General features: G+C 37.8%; 2 protein-coding genes across 5 annotated transcripts in view; one reads left to right on the top strand and one right to left on the bottom strand.

Moving 5' to 3' along the window:
- The window catches only part of MYOF (myoferlin), a 63,752-nt gene extending 58,087 nt beyond the window's left edge, over positions 1-5,665 (bottom strand). For both annotated transcript variants that reach the window (XM_058841631.1, XM_058841632.1), the window contains exon 1: positions 5,488-5,665. In XM_058841631.1, coding sequence (XP_058697614.1) covers positions 5,488-5,575 — 88 coding nt within the window. In that variant the 5' untranslated portion in view covers positions 5,576-5,665. The remainder of the gene's footprint in view (positions 1-5,487) is intronic.
- A 1,347-nt stretch (positions 5,666-7,012) lies between these two features.
- CEP55 (centrosomal protein 55) lies at positions 7,013-20,095 on the top strand. 3 transcript variants are annotated; one of them, XM_058842075.1, is made up of 8 exons: positions 7,013-7,333; positions 9,116-9,403; positions 11,643-11,687; positions 12,454-12,592; positions 14,512-14,825; positions 15,831-15,902; positions 16,504-16,653; positions 17,118-20,095. In XM_058842075.1, exons 1-8 carry the CDS (start codon positions 7,157-7,159, stop codon positions 17,322-17,324), a joined length of 1,392 nt encoding a protein of 463 aa, XP_058698058.1. In that variant the 5' UTR covers positions 7,013-7,156; the 3' UTR covers positions 17,325-20,095. The 3 variants fall into 3 exon arrangements, with proteins under 3 accessions (XP_058698058.1, XP_058698059.1, XP_058698060.1); XM_058842076.1 differs by having other exon boundaries at positions 7,019-7,333; positions 16,528-16,653; XM_058842077.1 differs by lacking the exon at positions 17,118-20,095 and having other exon boundaries at positions 7,019-7,333; positions 16,504-17,081.
- The last annotated feature ends 1,748 nt before the right edge of the window (positions 20,096-21,843 follow it).

The following is a 21,843-nucleotide window of genomic DNA, read 5'->3' as shown; positions in this document are numbered from 1 at the left end:
AATAATGATGAAAAAACACAGACTAAAATACTTAGAGACATCAAAAATCTAAGTAATAGCAGTAAAATACTGCTTCTGAAAGTAGTAAAGAGTGTGTGTTACATATTTACCATATTTGAGTTACAAAACATTTTTGAATGTTTAGCTCTGGAATAAAATCACATGAAAAATAATCTTAAGCAAATGTGCTTACAGTGTCAGCACTGTCTGTTTTAAATGAGCAAATATCAGAAGAGATACTCATGCCTGTAAGAGAAAATGCAATCCTTCCTGAAAAAATGATTTCCAGAGGTTATGCACATGTGACTTCACTGAACTTACTGTGGCGTAAAAACGAAAAAAAATTGCAAAATTCCATACTTCATGGTAAAATTTGCATTTGGGCAAGCTAAAAATCATGAGAATGTGGGTTGTGGTGCAAACGATACATAGCTTGGCATTATTTTTCCTGTTCAGTTAAAATATTTGGATATAGCTCCAATGGAGGACAAGTCTTTTGACAACCAGAAGCACAAAAGAGCACAGACAAACACACAGATCTTTGAACAGAAATTGCATATATTTGTGATAACAAATGAGCATCTTTAAGTATAGGGTGTAAAGCAGCTGCTGATCTCCAAAACGCCCAGCCACCACAAGAAGTCCAAGCTTCAGACACACTCCACATCTACAAGGACTCCAGTAAAGATAACTGCATTTTTGTTATTTGAAGTTATGACTCTGCTTAGCCTGGAAAATGTTGCAAAGGCCTGAGAAGCAAGAGTAAAGATATGTCAAAAGGGCAAGCTCATATAGCCACTAGTCAGGCTGCCGACTGTGTGGCTCTTTTTACTGGATGAGAGTGGGATGCACTGAAAAAGTCATCTGCCCATGCTGCAGATTACAAGAACTGACTCCCATTTATGTAACAGGAATTGTCTACAATTCACACAGGATATTGCCTCATTGTAGGACAAAGCAAAAAGCTTTCATAACATACCAGACTGTGGCCTGACATTTTGCAGAACCCAGCACTAATTAACAAGCTAGTGAGAGAAATTCAGCTTCATGCTATCTAATAGGAGACAAAGCATTTTCAAAACTGAGTATCCCAGAATATCTGGGGTTGGGCGCTGATACTCCAAGTCCCTCTAGAAGCTGGGAGATGAAAAGATGTTTTCACTGCCAGTGAAAAAAAAGGAACAGTTACAGCTGTTTGTAAAGAGGATAGTAAATTACAGACCTGATTCTGATGGCACTAATGGATAAAAGTCCTATGGTCCCTGCCTAAAATGTAACTCTGTAAGGTGAGTCCTGGCTTGAACAACAGTCAGAACAGTTCTTGACTGGCCCTAAATTTTTCACTCTAAATTATCCATTTTCACAAAAGCAAGATTTATGTTTCCACTAATACGCATATACTAGATTACACTGAGAAAAAAACCTTTTCCTGTTATGAGTCTTTGTGAAAGCTGGATGAAAAAACACTGGGAAGCACAGCTTACATTGGGTTTTAGTTGTAATTTTAGCCAGTCAGAGTGTGACATTCACATTCCTCAAGGAAATATTTTGCATATATTCTCGTCTCTTTACTGACTTCCTTTTTATTACACGTTTATCGGTATTTTAATGCACTGGGTGGTGGTGGTATTTGTTTTTAAGCTCTTGGCAAAGCTCCTTCTTCTTCCAATCAAAAATCCCTGTTGCCAAGCAGGGTGAGGTGGATTGCTCAGTTATTCCAGGAGCTCACAAAAGTTTCAGGTCCTCAGGCTGTTTTCCTCTGCTGATAACAATTGCAGCTATAGCAACCAAGACTAAACCACATCAGGATAAACTGTGCAATGGGGCCAGTCACAATTTTTAGTGTGGCCCTGCCATGAAATAAGAAATTATAGTGGATACAGGTAGAACACTCTATACTAGTTTCTTTAAAAACTAACTACAGTAACTGTGGTACTGTAGAAGAAATCACTGTTTACTTTATCTTGATGGAGATGTTATACTACCTTATATCATAACATGCTAGTTAATATTCTCAGGTGGAAATGACTATAATAAGAATTTAATGGCTTGATGTCCAAAAAAAATTAAGTGAGCTGTTTAAATAATAACAGTTCCATCATTAAAAATATTACAGTATAGCAAAACACTTAATGTTTCAATTTTAATCTTTTTTCCAATTATAACTACATTTAAATCAACATAGGCAGGTGGGGAATAGCAGAAGCAAACATTATCTTTTACAACAGTCCTAAGCCTAAGATTCAAGAGAGAATCGCATTCCAGTTAACTAAATGTCCCATAAAACTTTTGTCAAAGGAGAATTAAGATTGCATGATGGCAGCAAGTGCAGGATCAAAAGGGCAGACCTCCAAAACCCTGGAAATTAAATTCAGATAATTTAACTTTCTGCAAAACAGAAAATTTAAATCTAGTGAATAATTACACTCTAAAACTATTTTCTTTCACAGACTGAAATATAAACTAAAATATCTTTGAACTACTTCAGACCTGCTGAAAAGCTCTTAGATTAAGCACAAATGGAATCAAGTTGGATCAATCAAATTAAATGCCATTTCACCTCAGTTTTTACTGCATGAAGTGGAATGAGGCAGCCACGATGAATGATCAGAACACTAAATGTGCTAGCATTGACTGCAATTGAATCAATTTTTACACACTGAGACAAGAATCTAACAAACCAAAATAATTAAACTGATTTAATCATTATCATTTAGTGTCAGTTTAGCAAATGGCAACAGTTTTTTGTATTGATTTGACTAATTAATTGTCTCACATTGAGTGACAAACTCAGAATTCTGCAAGAACAGCACCCAGTTCCAGATAGCAATATTCGTTTACTCTCAGGGTGTAGTTCACTTTGAACTGTGAGCTGTTCTTAAAGTAAATAAAAGTTCCATCCCATTGGACTGGACATAAATGTGTATTAAAAAAGGGGAATTGCTTGCACAAAACTCCTCTGCTATGTCAGAACAGAAACAGCTGCCTATTTCTTCCTAATATGTAGCTAATATGTATCACTAACAATTATATTAACTACCTAGTCTGTAGCCTGCTTAGTTAAACAAATTGGATGAAATCTATTCTATTCATAGATGAAACCATATTAACTTACATGTCTTAATATATAAAACATTTTCAGTCACTTTCATACTAACAGTTGCAGGATCATGAGCTTTTAATTCACAGCATGCCTGTAAAGGTCTGAGACTGAAAGACTGTGTTTCCTTGGGAGGCTCAAATTTACTGAACCTGGCACCAGCAAAGGCTCTGTAAATTAAAATTTGAACAAAATACTGTTCTAATGAAATGCCAGCTTCCACAGCAATCTTCTTTCAAAGATGTATTTTCACTAAGACTTCAAGAATACTCCAGAGTCCAACAAGAACATGAAAATGTGTGGCAGGGCCATGGCCATAGTCCCACAAATTCTTGAGTTTTTCCCAGTCTAGAACATGCACTCCCAAACATGTTTCTTTGTCCCCCAGGATTTACACTGGGTAGGGACTAAAGCTAAAGATTAATGCCCTTTGACATAATCTTCCCAAAATAAGACTTTTTTAATCTCTACACATTAACAGGGTGAGGGGGGAACCAGCAGTGTATATATATATATATATATATATATATAAAATGTATAAACATAAACAGCTAGAAGTGGAACATATTTCAGATACAGCTCTATGCCCTTGTGCTTGGTAACCAGGCACTCCACTTGCAAATTAAATCAGATCTGGTAATAGCTGGTAAAAGCCTGATGCTTTCTGTCTCACTTGAATCATTCTGGAGAAGAAGCAAAAATCAGACTGTTGGTATGTAGTAAAATCACATAAATAGAAATGGCAGGATAATGAGAAATTAAATATCCTATTAAAAACCTGTCGCAATTACGAAGCTGACACTGGTTAAGCATATTCGAAAACATTAAAAATCCCAATTATAGTACATAAAGGATGAATATAAATTAATTCCTTTGATGTCTGCTGTCCAATTTGGATCCATTTGGATATCTGAAGGACTGAAAAACAAATCCAATAATAAAGAAAAAAAAAAAATCTGTAACATATTTACCAGGTAAAAGTGAACTGTATTAGAGGACACAGAAGGAAGAAAAGGTTACAAGGAGGAATTAAACAGATACTTAAGCAAAAATCAGCTGTGGAGTTCCAAACTGCAGGAACAGAGGCAACACAGAAAGGCAAAACTGGCAGGAAAGCAAAGAAAGACAAGGAACTGGAAAGAGAAAATGGATAATTAGGAGGAAGCAGAATGTGAAACAAAACAGAAATTACAGTATATTCACTTTTTGCAGGGCAAGTAAAATCATATTTTCAGAATCATGGTGTTCCAAAATGTACTGAGACAGGCTCTGCCACTTGTTCTAACAGACAGGGTGGCTAAAAAAACCAAAACAACAAACCTTGAAAAAAAGGAGGAAACTAAAGTAAATGTAAGGATTTCACATCTTTCTGATGCTGAAATAAATGTATCTGAAAACTTTTTACTTTGAAGGTTAAGATTCTGCATGTACAGTGCCTTGTCCTTTTCCAGCCTACAGCTGTCATGATTTCAGGTTTGGTTTCTAAAGGTGACAAACTCCTGCAAGGATTTTTCACACTTTAAAATACCATTTGGATTTCAGTGCACAGTTAGGAAACCAGGTTCCCAGGAGATAAGATGCCTGCTTGTCACAGTTTGGTTTGATGTATTACATTATTCAAAATTGCTTAAAGGTCTTGGCACCTTAAAATCAATACTAGAAATCGAGTTCCTGTAGTCTAGCCAAGTGAGGTAATGATGGCAACAGGTTAAGTATAGTAAAACATAATTAGCTTTACATATAAATGCTAGTTTTATTACAGTCTATAACTGATGAGCAATGAAAGTGAAAAATACAGTTTCCTTCCAAAATCCTGTAATTAAATAATCTTAACAGAAAAAATTTTGATGTGGAATTCTGTTTGTGAAAAAAAAACAAAAAACAACAACAACATCTCCACACCAAACTAACACAAAATCAAACATCTTCAGAAATAGTACTACTGTTTTTCAATGTAACTTGTCACTTGTAACAATAATAAATCACATTTTTATTGTATGTATGTGACAGTGAGCAGTGCCTGCTCAAAGAAATCAAGACAGGAATGATTTTTCAGATGGAAAACAAGGTAATTTTCAATATCAGTATTAAAAGTGGGTTAATTTATGCAGTTAGATTTGTTTTTAAACAACAGGCTAATCCTTTGGAAAAGCTTGTAAATTGTGGATCCTGAAACAGAAGCACAGCTGGTCAGAACAGCCCAATGCGCTCCACCCAGTTCAAACTTCATTCAGGTAACTCCTGTCTCTAATTTAAAAGTCTCCCCTAAAAATTACATCAGATGCAATTTCAGGAAAACATATTTTCCTAGATTTTCAATTACTTACAAAGGGCACTATCTTTTACAAAACTTCTTCCCTGTCTACATTTATGACAGTTTTGCTTACCTTTAAAAATAACAGAAACGATAGGATCTGGTTTCCCAAACTTGGTTTTAGGGATATTGGTAGCAGATTCCACAATCACCCGAAGCATTGTTTCCCGTCTTGCCTAAATGTTGACTGCCACTGAAGGAATTAAATCTTCAGTTTCACGGTCCTTAACTTCTGGACCGAAATGCTAGCAGGAAGAGGAGGCAGGGAATTACTGGTTTACAGCAAAGGAGGTCTATGGGTGGATCTATGACGGACTAGCTACTCAAAAGCTCCGGGAAAAAAAGAGTCCTGTAAATTGACACCAGGTTCTGTCTTGCTGCACAGAGAGAGCTCTCGCTAATGAAATCCTGGAACAGAAAGGGCACGTTGCAAAAACTCAGATTTCTTGTTGCTGCTTTTTCTCTTAAATTGCTTGATAGATCTCTCGTCAGAAACCAAGGCAAGAATTAAACAATATGAACATTAAGCACGACTCTGGAACTCGAGCTAAACCACATCTGCCTCTCGGTATACCAAGGTATGAAATTTTAAGATGGCTTTTATTTTTTTCCCCGCTAACGTTTAGAACTTCATTGCTCGCAAAAGCTTTTGGCTCGTCTCCGTGCCAGCCTAGTCACAAACTGGCGATGATCCCAAAAAACAGTGTAAGTCCTCCCTCTCCTGTTGTATTCTGGAACAACGACACTGCAGCCTCCTCACGGAACATCCTGGATTTAGTAGATTTCTTGAGGAATTATTGAAACATACATCCATAACTAAAAATTTAAGAGTATTATGGAAATGCGTGAAAAAATAAATTAAAAGTGACATATATTGCTTGGAGGAATATGAATATTTTGTCTTAACAAACACTCTGGTATGAACTAGGTAACATTTACAGGACAAGCACAAGAGCTCTGAGCTCCCCGTGCTCAGCGTTAGTTTTTCTCGGCTGTGAACAGATGTAAAATCTCGAGAGGTTCACGCTGCCACTGCCACACGTGTCCCCGTGTCCCCAGGGCAGAGGAGAGGGGAGGCCAGAAAGATGGAGCAAAGTGAGTCACAAGTGAGCGCAGTTCAGCCTGGTTTTTACATGGTCACACGAGACCTATCCTAGCTTACTTTGTAATTTCTAAAATTATTAGATTTGGGGTAGATGAAGAGGATTTCTGGAGAAGAAAGCCACAAGTGTTTCAGGGAGAAACGCGGACACAGACACGTAGGAGACGGCACTGAGCGGGCACTGATCCATCCGAGCACCACGGCGCACCGCTCCGCCCCCCCGCACCGCGCTGCCGGCCGAGCCTGCCGCTGACACCCGCCCGGGAGCCCGGCAGCGGAGGGCAGGGACGCGACATGAGGGGGCGGTGACACCGGGGGCGGTGACACCGGGGGCGGTGACACCACGGGACACCGCCCCCGCCGCCACCGCACCGCGGGGACATCCGGAAAGGCCGGAAGTGACGGTTCGGAGCCGCGGGATTCAAACTCCCGGAAGCGGCGGGGGCCGGGCCCGGTCGGAGCCGTGTCCCCGCTCCGGGCCGTGTCCCCGCTCCGTCACTCGCGGCCCCTCTGGGCCCCGCGGGGTCCGGGAAGGCCCGCACAGCCTGCGCTCGACTCCAGCTGTCGGAAGGCTTGTCCTGCCCGCTAGAAGGGATCGCTGTTCCGTAGCGCATCGTTTGGTTTGTACAGGCGCCTAAAGATGAACGCCAAGACGGCCATAGATCGAATCATTGGCAAGGGGGGGCTAAAGTCGGGCAACTCCAGAGCTGACAGCGGGCTCGAGAAGGGTAAGCAGGAGGGCGCTGCCCCGCGGAAATCCATGGAGGAGCTGGCGGCAGGCGGAGTGACGGAGCCGGAGAGGAGCGGGCTCCTCCAGGTGAGCCGGGCTCCCCCGGGCCAGCGCCGGCCCTGTCCCACCGACACCGCGCTCGGGAGCCCCACCCTGCCTCTCAAAACTTTTGATGTCGCGGCTGGTTTAGTAGCGTTAGACAGTTTAGAAGAACTTTTCGTTTCGCACTTTCATTCTCAGATATGTTTCAATGGCAGCTGAGCTACTAAAATCACACTCATCTGACAAGGCTGGCAAATACAAAGACTTGAGGCCAGAGGTGCCAGTTGGTCCATTAAGACCCGTCCTCACGTGCCCAAGAGAACACGTCTCAGAGAAGTATTTTAAGCACTTCCTGCAAAGAATTTGACGTTTTCAAACGTTTGATTAAAAACATGCCGAAAGGCGCAGTGTTTGTTTGAGTCAAGCTCCCACTCAGCTATAGGTAAAGGAAAGTGTAATTGGGTTGCTACATTATCTTCCTTTGCAACTAAAAAGCAGAAACTAAGATGCTGCAAGGTCTATATGTCTATATGACTCGAGGTAAACCTGTGGTTGAAAGTGAGTTCAAGACTTAACAGATGACCTAGTCAGAGGTTGTCAGGCTTCCCAGAAGGACAGGGAGACTTCAGATAGACACTAGAAAAAGGTACAACTAATGTAGAATAGACATACTAATATTTCTATGACACTTTTTTTAACCAAAGGGCTTGTCATATGTCTGTGCCACAATGTCAGTTGGGAGCCAAGGATGAGCCGTGGCTGGGCAGCTCATGCACAGTTTTGGCTAAATTCCTTAGGGTATTTGCTGAGTCTGTTGCTGTTTGCTGTTTGCTTGGTGTTGGTAATTTAATACTGGTTTCCTATAAACTTAGAAAAACAGGTGGAAAATCACCATCATGTTTGATATGCCAGATACTCTTTGGTATTTTTAGTATTATTTTAAAATTAATTTTACTTTTAGTGAGCAGTGGTGTTCAACCACTCCATAAATGAGGCTCTCTCAAATTCATTTTCTTTCTGTTTCTCTTTCTAACGACTTGTCTTTCCAATGCCAACATGCAGTATTTCAACATCAGCCCTTCTCAGCAGAATTAAATGCTATCACATCTGATGTTCATACAGAGCCCCATGGCATCTTAAATGCACTACTAATTCTGTGTAATGATTACCTGTGCTGGAGGCCTACTGGAAAAGAGTGCATGGTGAAAACATCTACTAAAGCACATTTTGAAATGACAGGCCCAGATAATATGGAAAACAGGATCCTTCTCCTGAATGCTTTATTATAACTCTTGTAACTCACTGTCATGTAGTTTGCAAGAAGGCTCTGCCACTTCCCCAAAGCTACCAAATATGATAAGAAATATACTAAGAAATGTAGCACCAACCTCTTTGCTGGAAGTGTTTTGGAGTTCTTCTACTGCTTTTGATTTAGGGTTCATATACTGTAGTGATCTTTATTCATATGCAAAACTGAGTACCTACCAAACCTGTGAAACTTGGCTCTTTGCATTCTCTCCTTGTTTCATCTATTTCAGATTGGTTTTTCTTGAAATATTTCAGATGATTGCTCCAGTATTGTCTGCTTTGAGTTAAAAGTAATATTCTCAGTGAATTAAAAGCTAAGAGAGAACTTTGAAAGTGAGCATCATAGAACGAATTGGGTAGGAAGACACCTTAAAGATCACCTCGTTCAAACCCCCCTGCCATGCACAGGGACACCTTCCACTAGACCCTGCTGCTCAGATCATCTCCAACTACTCTAAACTTACCAATGCATTTGATGAATAGATTAACATTTACTCTTTTTTATTCTGTTTCATTTAGAAAATACTTTCCCTTGAGAAAGAAAAAGAAAAATACAGTCACCTTCTTGGACAGAAGGACAAAGAAATCCAAAACCTGAAAGACAAGCTCAGGTCCAAAACCAAGAACAGTGAAGTCTCCTTACTACAAAATCAGCTAGAGGAAAAAACAAAGGAAGCAGAAAGGAGAGAACAGTTACTTTGTTCTCTATCAGAAGAAATGAACCGGTTAAAATGTAATTTATCTGCAGCCATGGCAAAATGCTCTGATCTTGAGAACAAAACCAGTAGTACTTCTCAGGCAGCCCAGGTAAGCACTGAAGAAATATTGCAATTGCAAATTGCAATTTGTGCCCACTAAGCACCAATACCTGTTATAAAATAGGATGTTTTTAAAATTTTCTTACAAGCTGTGTTGTATGCTGAAATATTGTTGTATGAAGGGAGATGGTATCCAGATTGAACTGTAAATGAGGGACAGTCAGAGACCACACTTCAGGCAACACATCTGGGGAGGAGGGAATGCTCTCCTGCTCTATTGCAAGGTCCCTTGTTCAAGTTCATACACGGGTAGTGTGACTTATGATACTACAAGGGATGATCCACTGTTGCTTAGGGAGGCACTGTGCCCTTCTCAGATTTGTGTGCTCAGTGATTAGAGTGAGAAGGCAGCAGTGGTAAGAGATGTGGGGCACTAATAAAGGCAAACGAAGCTGCTCACCTAATTCAGCTTCAGATATGAGAATATCTTTCTTCTCTCTGCTCTTATGAATCCTCATTTGTGTCTCAGTTGTTAAAACTAATTGTCTTTACTTTCTGTGGTATGACACATGGTAAATTCTTAAATGTGACACAGGATAGGACAAGATTAATGAGTTTATCCCCTCATGAACTGGTTGATAGGTATCTTGCCAATCCTTGACAGTGTTTACAAGTCCATTAATGATTCTACAGCTGTTTTTCCACCCCTGCTCTGTTCTAATGTTCTTTGGAAAATGCAGTAGTATCTCTATGAGGGGCACAGGGAAGTTGTTCAGGCACAGGTGCCTAAAAATAGGTGGCTGTCTTTCTTTTCCAGCTTTTGACCTGCAGATGGTGCTGGTTCCCTGCGCTCTACAAGGGAGTTGAGCAATTTCTAGAAATTCTGCTGTAGCCAAATACATAACAATATTTTTATCTACTGCTTTTGAATAACACATGTATATATAGTACTTCTAATAATGCAGTTTATTGAGAAATATCACTTTAAATGCAGTGTATTTATTTTAAATTTTAAGACACTTCAAACTTCATTAAAGGTATTAAAATATATATTGAGTCAACAGATTTTCATTATATTTTTGTTGATAAACCAACAAAATGTGTATTATTTTAAAACCATAATTTTCTTTTAAATTTTTAACTGACTTATCAACAGAGGACAATGGTGTATTGACTGGATGTCTTTGAGAACTTGAAAACAAGTCTAGCAATGCTTCTTGAAACTGCTAGGTGGCATATGAGCTCTGAAATGGAAACAACAGTTTTATGACATAATTTTGGGAAAGTTTTTACTGAGGCAGGACTCTGATGTTCATAGAAACAAGTTCAGTGTCTCCAAATACTATTTTTATTAGGAAGTGTTTAAGTTTATTAATTACATTCAAAGTTCTGTATTTTTCAGCTATAATTTCTTCTAAGATCTGTAGAAAAATGTTGGAAAAAATGTGGCTTGGATTTGGGCAGTAGTCTACTTTTTTTTTCACAGTGAAGTTCCCTCTGACTTACACCTACACAATTTCATAACCACTTGGTATCATGCAGAGAAGATACATGTCAGAGTGGAAGAAATATGTCTGTGTAACTGCTCTCCAGTTTTAGATGGTCTCAAGAACTCTCCTACTCATATGTGTACAAAAGTCATACTCACTGTGCCGGGGATCAGGTCTCAGAAAATCAGGCAGTTTGTCCTTATGCTTCCAGCCAGGCCTGCACGATTACCCAGATGTTTACAGTCTTCCTGTTATCCCAGAGAAGCACCAAGGTCTCTGTCTTTCCCTGACAACTTCTGTATGTCTGGGTCATTGCCATACGTATGAGGATACACAAACAGAAGAAAGATTCACCTCTCCTTGTGTACTTAAATAATACCCTTCAAGTATCTTCATTTTTCAAAAGCTCTTTGCAGAACACCCTTCAGGACTTCCAAGACAGCAGTTCAGCAAAAAATACATTATGGTTTCCTTAGGAAATGTTTTAATGTAACTACGAGTTGCAGACTTATGGAATAAATTCCATGTAAATCTTTGTCCTATATTTTGCAGAAGAGTCTATTTTAAATACGTGAAATGCCTTTCTACGTAACTTGGATCCTTCAGAAAAACGTCAGCAACCAACTATAAAGATCTTTAAACACAAAAGGCACATCTATTTCAATTTTTAAATGCATCTGTTTTAATTTTTAAAATATTCTTATGCTATTTATGTGAGATTAATAGTTGTACAGGAGTAGCTTTGCTGTTTCAGCCATCTATTTTAAACACCATTAACAAGTTGTTCTTTGTCTGCAGGAAGGTGCGACAAACAGCACTGAAGTTGAAAGACAATTGAAAGATGTAAGTTTCCTGTAAATTTCAAGCACATATCACCTGTATTGAGATGCAGAATAATGTAAATTATCATCATGTACATTTTTGGGTAGTATGAGACCTCAGAGGGTATGTTTCTCTCTAAAATATAATCCCTAAAATTATTTTGTAACATGGCAATAATTTAAATTTAGAAACCCAAAAACTTGCAAAAGAAAAAAAATTAAGATTTCCATCATCTTTGAAAAAGCTTGCTTGGAACATCAGAACAAAGTGGTTGCTGACCAGTCAGGAGCCTGTAGGAACCTGACACTGCCTGGGATAGCATGAGGTTGGATCAGAAACCTCTTGAGGTCCCTTCCAAGCTGAGTAAGTCTATGAGCCAAGCAGCTAAAACATCCATGTCTTTGTTCTTACAAACTAAATTGCAATGATACTGTTTTATTTTATTCCATTTTCAAGGTCTGTTATTTTATACTTCATTTTGTATTTCAGATTGAAAAGCTAATTCTTCATAATCTAGGCACAACTCATGGAAGCCTTTGTTCTTTAAGTAATTTTCCCATTGCTGCACTTTTAACTTATGCTCAGCATCCTGAATTAACTTTCCAAATGAAGATGGATTTATTTATTTATTGTACTAATTGCTACAATTTGCATCAGACTTAACTAGCTTATCTTTAAACTGTCCAATATATAACTTCTAATATTTTTAAGACATAAGACAAATACTTCTAAAAGCTCATTAATTACCAGAGTCTTTTTTGTTGTTGTTCTGTTTCTTTTTATGAAGGCTCTTGAGAAAAACCAGCAGTGGCTACTGTATGACCAGCAACGGGAAGCATATGTCAGGGGATTGCTTGGAAGGATCTTTGAACTTGAACAGAAGACAGAAATAGTTAGCCAGCAAGAACCTAAATCAAATTCAGAAGGTATCAACTTTATTTTTACCCCCACAAGTGACCCAAACCATAATTACCTGTAGAATAAATTTTCTGAAAACAAATTGTAGCACATTTAAAATCAAGGCTTTGTTCTCAACACTTTGGCTGCTTAATGGTAAACTTGGTTAAATACTATTTCTCTGCTTGCTGTTATCTACCTGTGTTACTTGACCAACAGTACTTCCTGTTCTTATCCACTTCAAAGATGGTTTTTAACAGCCTTGACACTCTATTAGCAACCTATCTGTTTGTGGAAAGTGTTGAGGCAAATAGATGTACTCTCCCATCCTTCAAAGTACACTTTCAGTCGACATAATGGAAGCATTAAGGATTTATTAGCTAGGTGTGGATCAGATTTTTTTAAATTTACTTTTTTCAAAATAAATATTATAAACATGACTCAAGATTGCTATGTTCTTTACTCACCTGATCAGTTGTTACAGGGCAAGAAAGCCTGTGATAGGTTTTGGCACCTCTCCAAAGCAGTGTTTCACAATAAGGATCTGGCCAGCTCCAGCTCACTTCCTTGCTGTGCAGTTCCTCAATAAGGCACACCCTCTCAGTATTAATAAAATTAAAATCATATTGAGCAGAAGAACCAGAAGGACTTGACTTGCTTTTCGTATTACCAAATTATTAATTTCATACATGCTGCAACTGACCTGCAAGGTAAAAATCACTAAACAGAACTAGCATCATGTGGAGTAAGAGCAAACTCACAGACTTGCAATAGTAATTCAAGGGCAGTGGATTGGTTTCTGTATTGCTGTTTGACTCTTTCTGGAAAACAGTGAAATATCATCATAATCTTGTTTTGGTGCTGTTCAGAAATCTGTGAACAGTATTTTTAGAGGGTGGCAGACTCAGCTCACCAGGAAATGTACCCCAGAGTTACTGCAGTCAAAGCTTTGCCAGAAGAGCAGCCAGGAGACTTGAAGTCAGGGTGTTAGAAAGTTCCTCTCTTCAATCAGCTAGGCAGTAGCAGAACTCCAAATTTCTAAGAATCTAGCTATACAAGTTAAAAGTATATCTGAAAACCTTTTCCAAGGAGAAACTTGGCCTCTCTCTGAGAATGTCACTGCTATAAAGGAGTATTGCTAATGAGAAGCTAGGGCTTAGTTTATAGCTGAGGGAAGGGAAAACTGTCAAGCAGGGAACTCTCCCTAGTAAATTATACTTTGAAGTCTTAGTCTAAGTCTTCAATAGGAAAAGTATCAAAGTCACAAAACTTACAGTGCTAAAAATCAGCAAAGCCCATGAAATTCTACATCCATTGTTCTGCTTCTAGATATATTTTGTATGGCTCCTGATTTTTTGCATTATGCCTCTTAATTTTTTCCTACTTACTAAACCTTTCTGGGGTCAACAAGCAGAAATTTTCTAGCACTGGTTTAAATAATAGTTGCTACCCAAGAAGCGAGCATTTTAAATTGAAATAAATATCCTAGTCCTTTCTATTTGCTGTTTAGAAGTAAATTATGGCATACTATTTGGAGAAGATGATCTGCAAAAGACAATGGAAGGTCTGGCTATGGTTAACAAGGTTGAACTAGAATCTGTCACATCCCAAGAGTATCTCTGGGGAGGGGGTAATGCCAGCAGCTTGGCTAAAGAGCCTAAAAGTGGAAGTAGGAATCCAGTGTCTTTGGGTCAGATTCCCATGAGTCAGTATAATGCATGAGGCCTTAGAAGAATGGTGTTTTCCAGTAGGTTGATAAGGAGACTAAATGTATTATAAATACTGAAAGTTGTTTCAACCAAAGTTAGTTCTAAACTGAGCTCTGCAATGGCAGACTATGTTAATTTCTATTAATAAGCCTTAAAATGCTGTTCAAGATCTACTTCTCTGATTTTTAAGTGTGGGGTTTTTTTCACATTACTAACTCAATTATTTCTGACTCATTAAGGTCATCTACAAGGGGAAAAGCAAGAATACCATGACCAGCTGTTACTAGCTGCTAGGAGTGATCATGAGACTGAAAGATGCACTATAACCCAGCTGAGATTGGAACTTGATGAACTTAAAAAGACATATGAAGAAACACAAGGGGAAATGATGAGTTTAAATGCCTTATTGCAGTCACAACGGGTTGCTGAATTGAAGACTCAAGAAAATGAAAATAAAATGAAAGAGGAAGCACAAAGGCTAAAACAAGAAAATGAAACTATCAAAGAACAGCTCAGAGAAGAAAAAGAAAAGTCTGAGGAACTTTTATGTCAGGTAAGTGTATGGATTTGGAGGTTTGAGGTCATTAGCAAAGAATCAAGTGAGATGAAAATTCATAGTTAATCAGAATGAACCATGCCTCTCTCTGGTAACTGTTCTTCACATAGATCTAGACTCGTGTCCGTCTGCTTAAAACTGAATTGTTTAAACAAGAAACTTCTTTGTTCATTTATTTCCCTGGTTTTAAGGGGCACAAAAGAGAAAGGAGAAAATATTGAATTGATTCTGATATAGTTCATCCTTGAGACTAATAGTAAATGAGAACAAGAAAGCTAAAAATTCATTTTATTATGTGCTCCCAACTATGGAATACCAATAATATCTGCTGTCACCTGGTAGTTAAAATACAGCTGATATTTGAAATAAGAGAATAAAATTTACTAGACACCAAAGTGTGCCAAAGCCAGAACAACAATTAAGCATGCTAAAGACAGGGCTGGTTGTCAGTGGTTAATAATGATTAAAAGATGTTTATTTTATTTTGTTTTAGTATTTTTTTTATTATTATTATTTTTTGAAGCTGAACAACAGCATTATCGTAAAAGTTGATACATGCTGAAAGCAGAGGATATTTTAATGTATGCATTTACTTATGATTATGATATAGTACTTTCTGACCTTTAAACTTGTTCTCTTATATTAAAAAAAATTGCATTGTTTGTTTTTATTAACACCATATCATGTGAGTGCAAACAGGTTTTGTGAATATATTTTTGTCAGCATCTTGGTAATCACCTAGGAGGCTTCAGTTTTTGGTTTTTTTAACAATAACATCATCCTGCATTCCCCCTTCTAGGTGCAATAATAATTTTTCACTAGGGTTTTTCCTGGGGAAATAGTGATTTGAATTGAGTTTGGTTCTTGCATAACAGGCATACATTTTCTGTTGGCATCGGAATGTAAGAGTTTGCGTCCTTCCCATTATAAATTAGTTCTTTTTAAGCTTATTAACTGTAGTATATGGAAGTTGTTTGTTACAAGTGTTAATCTGCCTTGTAGGTGCAACTTCTTCGTAAATCATTGCTCAGACAGGAGGCAGAACACACAAGAATAGCTTTGTTGGAACAACAGGTACAAAATTATGTGCTAAAGTGCTGATATTTAATCTGTGTTAGGCACAAAGTCTTTCTAGACTAACTTCACATTTAAGAATGATTAGTATATTAAATAAAGTAATGCTAGGCATGAATATTCAACTGTGCATAATCTCTTGATGCTTTCAAAAATTTTGAAACATCTGTCAGGAGGAAAATCTGTAACCTTCTACTGATAAGAGGGTATGATCAAACCTGATGCTATTTTCTCCACAATCACTGTTCAACATGTAAAACCTCAGATAAGGCACAGGAAATATTCTAAAACTAATCACCTAATCAAAGTTTTGTAATATATTTTTTGATATAGAAATAATTACATTGCCTTATTTTCTGTTTTCTTTATTTGAAATTGAAACACCCACCAAACAAAATAACTGTAAACTGCACCTCTGCTAAGGGAGATTTTAATAATTGGGCATATGTGAATTTCACTGTAATGAAAGCAACAACAATTTTTAATTTTTCATTTAAATTTTCCTTTTAATCCCATTTTAAGATGTCGTTGCAGAGCAAAACTGACTTTAAATATATAAACAGGAAACATTCCTTCCGATTCATACTAACTTTGACTTCAGTTTTTCACTTTGTTGGGCTGCCAGATCCAGATATGCACCACGGACTTAGAGAATGGAAAGCTTGATCGCCAGAACTTGAAGCATGAGTTAAACCATGTTCTCAAGGAGTTGCGCAAGGCCAAGGAGAAGATAACCCGTCTGGAGCCTCTGGTATGTACTGAAAAACTTGCTGGTGAATTTACTCAGGGATTTTGCATAAACATACATCCTCTTGCTTTGGGATCTTATTCCAAGCACTGAGTAAGTGTCCCTCCATCCTTTATATCTTTCCCCAAGGTGTAGAGCCTTGTGTCAGGCAGGCAGGCAGGCAGGCAGTGCTTTTCTTTCCAGCAAGCATGGAGCGGGAGCACTGCAGCAGGAGCTCCAGAACAGTCAGGGTGCTGAGCAGGGAACACTCTGTATTTTGTATCACAGTGTGTGACCCAGTTTTGTCTTGCACCATGACAAAGCTGCAATGTGCTTCCACTCAGACTTGTTGCTGGTGAACAGGGCACAGTCCTTTGTGCTGTAACACACCCAAGGCTTGTGTGCCATCAAGCCTTGATGTATTTTCCTACAGCATTTGATTAGTGCATGCATGCCCCAGTCTTACAGTGAAGCTCCTCCTTTTCCAGAAACTCCGAGAATCTGGACATACGGAATCACAAGAAGATTTGCAAGCTGTATTTGACAAGAAGCTGACCACATATGACAGAAGTCCTCCTCTGAAACATTCCAGCTGCCTTGATGAAAGTTTTCTTGAGTGTCCCAGATGTAAAGTGCCATATCCAACGAGCCAGCATAGAGAATTACTAGCACACATTGACTTCTGTACAGCTTGAGCTCCAAATGGACTTACTGTCTTTGCTTCATATATGCTGCCAATATGCTTGGCAAAAGATCTTTTAAAGCTTATTTCTCACAGTTGTATAAATGACAAAATGATAATTCAGTTCCACAAAAACAGTATTAACTTTATAATTTGGCCTCGGTATTTTACCTCATGTTTTTGAAAAACAGCTCCTGCATTTTCTAGTTGCAAACAGAAATATTTTTAGAATTAGGAATATTTTAAATAGTAAACTACTGGCCTTTTTTTTTTTTTTTTTTTTTTTCTTTTTGCACTATTAAATGTAAGAATAGTAAAAGCACAATTATTGTGTCAGACTATATTTTAGTTTTGGCATACCCAGTTCTTGGTTGTTGAGTCCTGATGATTGTGCTTGTACCTTAACTGACAAAAATAGCTACAAAAGATTTTTGGCCCTCGAAGGTGCACTATATATATATATATATATATATTTATTTATACATGGTGTGTGTACATATGTGTAGTGTGTAGAGTATATACATACATCTGTTATATATATGTGGAATAGATCAACATCTTGATACATAAAAACTCAGGAGGGCCATGTTAGATCTTTGCTGCTTAAGATTGATGGTCAAAACATCAATCTGAAGTAGCTGATCATCCAGAACCACCATCGGGCCGACTAAATTGCTGACCAAGGTTTAATCTGAAAAAAAACAACTTCCTGGCAAACATAAACTTCCTTGGTGCCAAAGAAAGTTTATATTTCAGACAATGTCAGAGGCCATTTTTGAATTTTGGGTATATAATTACTCTGAATTAAACTTGTTTTGCTTCTGTATTTTAGAGGTTAAATTTGAGAAATGTCAGTTATTCAACCTTAGATTTGGCAAATGTCCCAAAGTGCAGTTTTTAACAAATTGCTCTAGTGGATTTGAAGTGTGACTGTATTTTGGTATTAATACAAAACACAAGTTAATGTCAAATTCTGGCAACAAATTGGAAACTGGCAAAAAAAAATCCCTGATGGATTTGTAATTGCAAATTGCAATCTCTAGCACCTACTGTAAGTTTGAATGGATTGTGAGCATTTTGTTCCTTGCATATGTAGTGAAGTCCCAACAAGAAGTTACTTCCATGGAAATGATTCAAATGTGGAAATTTTGCAAAGATACACTAGTTAAGAATAAATTTGCACATTTTAAAAGTTTGTGGTTTGCTGAGGACACACAAATACCCAAGGTGTATGTGTCTCTGGCCTGCTGATTCTGATTGCTAGCTGGTATCAGCTTTCTCCATTTGCTTTATTGCAAAACTGCGTGCATTTACCCCATAATGTTCACCTTAATCCCTGATGTTACATTTTTATTCTTAAATATGAAGGTCCAATTTGTTGAAAATAACTGGTAGTATCAAGTGAAGTTATTCTCAATTAAATCCAGTGTTCATGAGACAGAAAATACTAAAAGATATTATCTTTATATCTGAAATATCTCTGCCAGATTTATTGTATTAGCCACTCCCTATCCACTTTGCAATTTCACTGACGATGTCTCAGGCTAATCTTTGTATTTGACAATTTGCTCAATTGCTAGCAACAGTTTTTCTGACCAAAGATATGATAAGCTGAAGAGTAAAACAGAAATTGTGCTTCAGAATCTCAAGGTTTTTCCATGAGAGAAATTATCTTAATTTCATATATTTTTACAAATCTTTTAGCTCAGGATAATAACTATGCTTTTCATTGCAGCCTAATAATTTTAATCTCTAATTAAACTACTTTTGAAAGTCTAAGTTTGTCTTTCAACAACACCTTAATCAGCTAGTATTCTATTCCCAGCTGCATACTCAGCATAGTTTCTGCAAAAGGAAATCCTGATCTTTTATGTATTATAAATGAAATAAGTTTGCCTAGTACAGGTCAGCACTCTTCAGCAGTTCTGAGGCTTTCTTAAATTAGCATAAAGCACTTCCACTTTAGAAATGGGTACTGTAGAGGGAGATTTGGAAAGTTCATGATGTGATAAAAAGTTTTGTTCATTCTACCTTTAATGAACTTTAACAATGGATTTAGTCCTACCTGATAAATATTACACCTAGGTACAAAAAAATCTCTTACTGATAAATTAATACAGGTCATTATTGTGGTATATGTTGCAAAATACCAAAATTACGTTTCAGTGAAGTAAACACTTACTTTGAAAGCAGACCCACAAATACTGTTGTCATCACCTACATGTAATTAAAACCAGCTATAAAACTCCAACTTCATACGGTATGCAGATCATATCACTGCTTTTTTTCCATTCCTTAGAAGCTAAGAAATCTCAGAATTTTTTTTTCCTGAAAGTTAACAAAGGAGATCTGCTGCCTCCTCTCTCTAGTTATATGTGGAAAAGAGAAGTTTATGCCTAACATGCTTCCCTTACTGATAAGAATTAATTAGCTGCAAGTCTAATTCTTTGTAAGGCAGGAAGCAACAGCAATGTTTTCATTACTTCAAGCACTTTGGATTTACAATGTCAGGAGCCTTTTTCTCTTATGTCCCTTTCAAGTAATTGAATTTCAGCCTACCAGAAAGACTGTGTTATTTGAAGTTGTTGATCCAGGGAAACCTGGGGGCTAATACAATAGTTTACCAATATTTAGTAGCATATTTATAAATCCTAGCTTTCATACTGTTCTTTTTAAACAGCAAATTAAATGGATTTGATGCCATGTTGGGTAACTGGAAAGACAGTAAAACTCCACATTTTTTTTCCATAAGGAGAGCTGCTTGTGAAATAAAAACTGAAAGATGGCTCTGTTATTTTTCTTAGATCCATGAATCAACTTCTGGTATTCTCCTTGCTTGTGTAGCTTTTAGTGTCAGTTTTGATAATCATCTTTCACGTGGTTATGTTGATTTTGAGTATTGTACTTCAAGAACAATTCAGACTAATATGAATGTAGTAGAAGTCTTTCAGACTTCTGATCAGATTCAAGGAAGAACCTACAATGCTCAATGAGAAGAATAATGTTCAAAAGTGCAAAAGATAAGGAAGATCTTTCTGGTGGTTGGAGTAGATGAGCAGTGAAACACATTGCTTACAGAGGCTGTAAAAGCTCAGTCACTGGAGATTTATTGGGACACTTATGTAACTACCTAAACCACCCCTGACAGGCGAGGCTGCCTTGGCTCAGGGACATCAGCCACTGCTTTCTCACAGTGCCTTGAAGCCCTGTTTTTAATGGCACATAAAGACCTGCAAAATTTAAATAAAAAAGCCACAATGGTTCTTCTGCATTGACTCTTTGTTTTATTCTTTAGTATGTATTGTTATTTCACTACATACTAAATTAGTAGCTACTGCACCAGAAGTCATTAAAACAGTTTAATCTCATGTTTCTCAATTGGAAAATTACTGGTATTCTTATATCTGTATGAACTTCTAGTCTAAGCAGATACAGAATACCATAGAATACTGCTTCAAATCAATATTTGCACTCATGCATTGCTATCTGCTGAAAAACAAGATAAATGACACAGCATAACTTGATGTCACTTAATTCCTGATTATGAGAAGTGCATCATTCCCACATTGTTTCAACAAACAGCACCACTGTGTCTGGTACTTGGGTCGTTTAGGCTCCCCTCCATAAGGTGCTCCAGGAAGGAGATTCAGAAAGCTGGTGTCCTGAGTGGGAGGTGGCCATGTCAGCCAGTGAGTAACATGACTGCTCTAGAGGAGCCACAGATGTAAATTCTCTTCTAACACTGTCAATGTCACATGCGTCTCTTGCAAAAAAAGCGTCAAACTTCAAACAGGACACGTATCGATGAAGTGAGACCTCCCCTCATGCTCAGTCCCCCTTCAGACCTGGAACAGAGCTCCCCACCATCAGTCAGGGACAGATATTAATCTGGTGGTCTCTATGGCCAACCAATTTTCAGTATTTTATACTGAATTAATAGTTCCAAAAAGATAGACCAAGATAACGTGTTTCAAAGTAATCCTGTAAGAAGGAAGCCTGGGACCTTATCATGGTGATATCCAGCTGGCTTCCTGATGGACGTGCAACCAGGTTTAATTTCCCTGATCAATTCAAAACTGCTGAATATGTACACTGTGCCAGTGAAAGTGATAGTTTTATCCATATAACAAGCTTGATAGGGATGGTATTATCTCATGCAACTAGACAGAAAACTACAGCCTGATTAAGGCATACATGCATGCCAGACTCCGTTTATGGGAAGCTCAAAGTCACATCAGTCATCTCAAATGGCCACTGATAATGAAAACCTTAAATAGTGTGGGAAATAACATGATTAGTATTAACTAGGGAAGCCAGAAGGGTTTACAGCAGAATTTAAAGTGTTATTTGAACTTCCATTGCTTTTGCAAAATTGATTTTTCTGTTTCCCCAGCCCTAGCTTAATGCTAGCTAAGGAGAAGCCTGACAATATAGACAGATGTTCTTTGCAGCAGACAGGCACTGTAGACCTTTCTTCAGAAATACGTGGCTTTTAAAAGTAAAGCTGCTGTCCCAGTTTGGAGCTGAAGAAC

This window comes from Poecile atricapillus, chromosome 6 (genome assembly GCF_030490865.1).
Source record: "Poecile atricapillus isolate bPoeAtr1 chromosome 6, bPoeAtr1.hap1, whole genome shotgun sequence".
NCBI classification, from domain to species: domain Eukaryota; kingdom Metazoa; phylum Chordata; class Aves; order Passeriformes; family Paridae; genus Poecile; species Poecile atricapillus.
The sequence above is the reverse complement of the archived record's forward strand: the minus strand, read 5'-3'. Positions and strand labels throughout refer to the sequence as shown.

What these genes read in the sequence shown, in the direction of transcription:
- CEP55 (XM_058842075.1), top strand. Translation starts at nt 7,157, where the DNA reads ATGAACGCCAAGACGGCCATAGATCGAATCATTGGCAAGGGGGGGCTA. An exon ending in ACCTAAATCAAATTCAGAAG is followed by an intron (nt 12,593 to 14,511) that starts GTATCAACTTTA and finishes TGACTCATTAAG; the next exon opens with GTCATCTACAAGGGGAAAAG. An exon ending in TAGCTTTGTTGGAACAACAG is followed by an intron (nt 15,903 to 16,503) that starts GTACAAAATTAT and finishes CTTTGACTTCAG; the next exon opens with TTTTTCACTTTGTTGGGCTG.